This window comes from Temnothorax nylanderi, unplaced genomic scaffold, assembly GCF_030848795.1.
Source record: "Temnothorax nylanderi isolate EJ_2023f unplaced genomic scaffold, tnyl_v1.0 TNYL_tig0496_pilon, whole genome shotgun sequence".
NCBI lineage: Eukaryota > Metazoa > Arthropoda > Insecta > Hymenoptera > Formicidae > Temnothorax > Temnothorax nylanderi.
Window position 1 is genome coordinate 1 of NW_027249558.1, and position 4,423 is coordinate 4,423.

General features: G+C 43.8%; 1 protein-coding gene across 1 annotated transcript; it reads right to left on the minus strand.

The window, feature by feature from the left end:
- Positions 1-292: 292 nt before the first annotated feature.
- On the minus strand, positions 293-1,360 carry LOC139783388 (uncharacterized; the record flags this gene model as incomplete). The annotated part of the gene is made up of 1 exon (XM_071722533.1): positions 293-1,360. A coding segment is annotated over exon 1 (1,068 nt), but the record flags the coding sequence as incomplete, so codon positions are not given.
- Positions 1,361-4,423: the final 3,063 nt, after the last annotated feature.

The window sequence follows — 4,423 nt, forward strand, 5'->3', positions numbered from 1 at the left end:
CACGAAGCGTTTGTAAATAAACGTCACGCATTTCGCACAGCGTGGCTAAACTATGTTCTTCCGTGGTTTTCGCGGGATTTTTATTCTCTGGTTTATTCGGCGGAACATTTTCTTTGCGGACTATACCCGGGCACATCACTAACACGTGTCGTCTCGAACACCAATCGCATCGCAATTTAACCTTACATTTTTGAGACACGTGTCCGCGCTTTAGACAATTAAAACAGCATCTTTCTTTCTTTACGATCTCTTTTCGCTCGTCGAGCGTTAATTTTCGCGCATTTTCGCAGACCTGACTCTCGTGACTCGATTTGCAAAATATGCACTCCGCGGGCTTAGGGTCTTTAGAAACAAGAAGAACACTAGCGCTGGGTGCTTCTTTCGCTGCTTCTATCTTGCTCTTCTGTTTCTTCGCCTGTTCCGCCGGTAATCCGAATCCTGTCAGCGCCATGTCGATGCGTTCCTCATTCTCGACCTCGCGTTGCAAAAATTTGAGAAGATTAGAAAGTCGGTCGGTAATTTCACGTCCCTCATTATCTTCCGGTCTCTCTCGTCCGCTGCGTTGCCATGCGCGTAGTACTTCCTCAGGGAGTGACGATTCGACTAAAGGATAGAGCATGGCAGCGCATCTGTCCGTTGTCACGCCCAGCGTTTCCAATGCGCGAATGTAGCACTCAAGTTTATCATACACACTCGCCAGCGATGCCTTCTTGGTTCCCCTCACCGCGTTCTGTAATACCAAGCCGAGCAACTCCCGCACATAGAATTCTACAATGATGTCCTCTCGTCCAAAACGATTTTTTAAACTCGCGATCGCTTTCACATAATTTTCTCCCGTTGGCGGGAAACTTTGCACGATCTCCTTGGCACGAGAATCCGGGAGCGTAGCTTGCTGCAAATATTGGAACTTATCTTCATTACTGATCGCCGGGTCGTCGTGTATTTTCTTAAACTGGCTCCAGAACGGAAGCCACTCCTTGACCATGCCACTGAATTTCGGCAGTTCCAATTTCGGGAGGTTCGCTTTCTTAACGGTGTTGGAAACTGTCCCTGGTGCGTCGACCGACGTCGTCGGCGTCAGATTTACCATCTTCATCTTTGCCGTAATGAAGTTCGTCTTATACCGATCGTCCGATTCAAGCTCGTTCGTAATGGTGTCGTCGTCCGCATCCGATTGGAAAAGTAATTGATTGTACGTGGAATGTACCGTATCCAACTCTGCCATCTTGGTTTCAAGAAACTGAAACGCTACCATCTTTTCTTCCCGCGGCCCTTCGACGTCCATTTTGGCCGTAAAGGCATTGAGCGCCTTCGTGAAGCTCGCGCGCAGAATTTTCCTCTGCTTTTTGGCAGCATCCATTTTCTCGCTCTTGAGTAAGCGTTCGCGTAACGTAAAAATACGAACGCCCTGTTGCACACTAGTGCCGAGGTTAGATTGCACGTAATTCGCGCCGTACTAAACACTTCGATTGCGGAATGTTCTTTACCCTCCAGAAGGTCTTGTCACGGTCGCCAGATGTTATTTACTTAACTTTCTTTTAGACGGAGGGGTTCGACAAATTACGACACTTATTTCGATTGTAACTGCAAAGACGCTTTATTAGGCACTCGCGACGTGCGACGTGCGTGGTACAAGGGCGCTGACCACAGACTGCTGGGATTCACTCCCCTCTCCTCTCCTCTCTACTCGTCTTGTCGCTCGTCTACCGATTTTCAGAAAACATATACGCATATACATATATATATCTCCTAGCAACTACCAGCACACTGGTTCTAACTTTATTTCTTTTTTGGAATCTAATTTGTTGTCTAAGGTTATACTTTTTTCTATGGTATTAGTTATATTTAATTCTGGTAAATACATTTGTACATGTTTAGTATAAATTCTGTTTTTTGTTTCTAAAATTATATCTGGTGTAGTTATTTTACAATTATCGCGTAATGTTATTTTTCCGGTTTTTTCAATTTTAATTTTATTTTCTGGCATTTCATTACACTGAATTGTTATTTCCGATATTTTTGGAGTGGAATATAACCATGTTTGGGGTTCGGCTAATGTTATCCAAAATGTTACGTTTGAGATGATGTGGCGTTGTCCACGGTTTTCTATGTATCTAGGCGCTTTTATATAAAGCTGCACCTCGCTTGGTGCATTCGCAGTTACAAAATATACGGGAAAATTTTGATCGCATATAAATTTAGTAGTTTCTCGCGTACATTTATTTAATTCGCTTTCCTTTAATATTATATAGTTATGATTTTCTCGGTTTATTCCTACTAGCGTGTGTGAAGGTTCTAGTAGTGTGAATACATTGTGGTCGTTGTGTATTGGTACGGGTGTAATTTTTATAATTTCGTATATCGAGTATGCTACTATTGAAAACGCGAGGATAGTGTATACGTTCGCATTGTCGTAGTACGCGCTTACGACTACGTATTTTTGAATAGTGTTCCAATTTTCTGTCTGGATTTTGAATGGAAAGTTTAGTCCTCTGGTTAAGTGTGAGGTTGCCTCCTTTAATTCTGCGACTATATTCTCTAATGGAAGTACGCGTGTAAGTAGAATGTCATTTTGTGCGTATGTCAGATAGTCTGTAATATCGTTTATGTCTGTCGTGAGGTCAGCTAGGATAGCGGTTATCAATAGTATTTGTTCGTCTATTTCCTCTCGGTGTATGAATTGGTCGTGCAGTTTCCTTGTAACGTTTGCCAGTAGATTTTCGTTGTGTGATAGCGTTTGCTCTAATTTTTCCATGTGGCCTAATGTGGCGTTGATGATCTTCGGCTGGTTCTTTGCTGCGTGCTGTAGCGTTTGTTGCTGGTTTTCAAGCATTTGTATTTGTTCGTTGATTATTTTTGCATTTTCAGCATCCATGGTGCCAAATAAAGTTTTACTTATTTGGCCGATGTCATCGATTAAGCCTCGTTTAGTTACGGGTGCTTTGTAGATTGTTTGTAAATGTTCTAGGGCGCGTGTCGTTTTATCGTTTTCTCTTTTCGTGGTTCGGAGAGCAATTTGACATATATTTTTGATGTCTCCCGTGGCATAATTGCAAAGTTCTTCGGTGTGCCCTAGGTATCTTTGGAGCTGCTGATGTCTGGTTCTTAATGCGGTTACGTCTATGCGTATCGCTAGTTTCCATGTTGCTTTCGTTTGCTGCAGGTGTCCTATTTTTTCGAAATAAATTCCTGGCTCGTCGCTGAATGATGTCACCTCATACGGCGGCATCGGTTCGGGTGACATTTCTTCCGCTAGGTGAAAGATGATGATCGCTATCCTGTAATGGGAATACTATCTTGGACTTGGTGTTATTTTTATCGTATTTTGATGATTACGGCTGTTGGTTTTTATATATTTTAGCGCGTTACTTTAGTCCGCGACTGTCTTTCGTCGTGTAACGTCTGGTAATTTTTTTTATTATGACTCCTCTCGAACGGTTTGTACCCGTTAGGGGTGTTGCGACCCCAGAGGAGCTCCGGGCTGTTGATGAGGGGGAGGGGACCACCCCTCCTGTGCTGGTAGTGCCCGACTTGTCGGAAACTTGGAGCCGCGTTCACAATCCCTTCCTTCATCGTGTTGGTTTTCGGGAGTTTCTGTCTTATGACCCAGATCGAGTGCCCGATCAAATGACGTTGTTTTTGCTGCTCGTCGAGTTGCGTATTTATTTTTTGACTGGTCAGATGCTTGGTGCTCCTCGTCGGCATTAACGTAAGTTTTCTTATCATATTATTTTTCGATTTAACGTGGGTTTTGCTGACTATGTTCGTCCGTCTCAGTTAGCTCTCTTGCTTTTTTCTGCGCGCTATCGCGTCAGTTGGCTGCTACCTTCGAGCAGAGTCAAGTGATTTCGTTTTTCTTCGTGGGCTATTTCTTATTTTAATTAATTATGCGGTGCTTCCGTTGTGCTCAACATTTCGCACTCTCCACCTGTGACGCGTGCCAACGTGTGTATTGGGTAGATCTTGTGCCGGCTGCTGTAACAGCGGAACGCGAGTTGCCCCAATCTCCTCCCCCCCCCCGTACGCGGAAGTGGCCCGTCCTGACACCGGGGTGCTTATCCGTCCGTTGCGGGTGATCTTGCACACCGCAACAGGACAAAGGGACGTGGTCCTAATTCGTCCTCGTCGGGAGTAGTATTTCAGTAAGTTGCCATTCTTTTTATTGTATCTTGTTATTTCTACTGCTTATTATTACTGTTCTGTTTCGTGTGGGCTTTACTCTTCGATAAATGCTTTTAACCGGTTTGCATGTACGCGTATCGTTTTGCGCTTTATCTTAATTGTAAAATTTACACTGCTGTGTTTTTCTATGATCACATATGGCCCTATCCATTGTGATTCTAGCTTTTTCGATCTTCCGCGTCGTACAGTTTCGTCGTGTAGCAATACCTTATCTCCTACTTTAAATGTTTCTTTATTACAT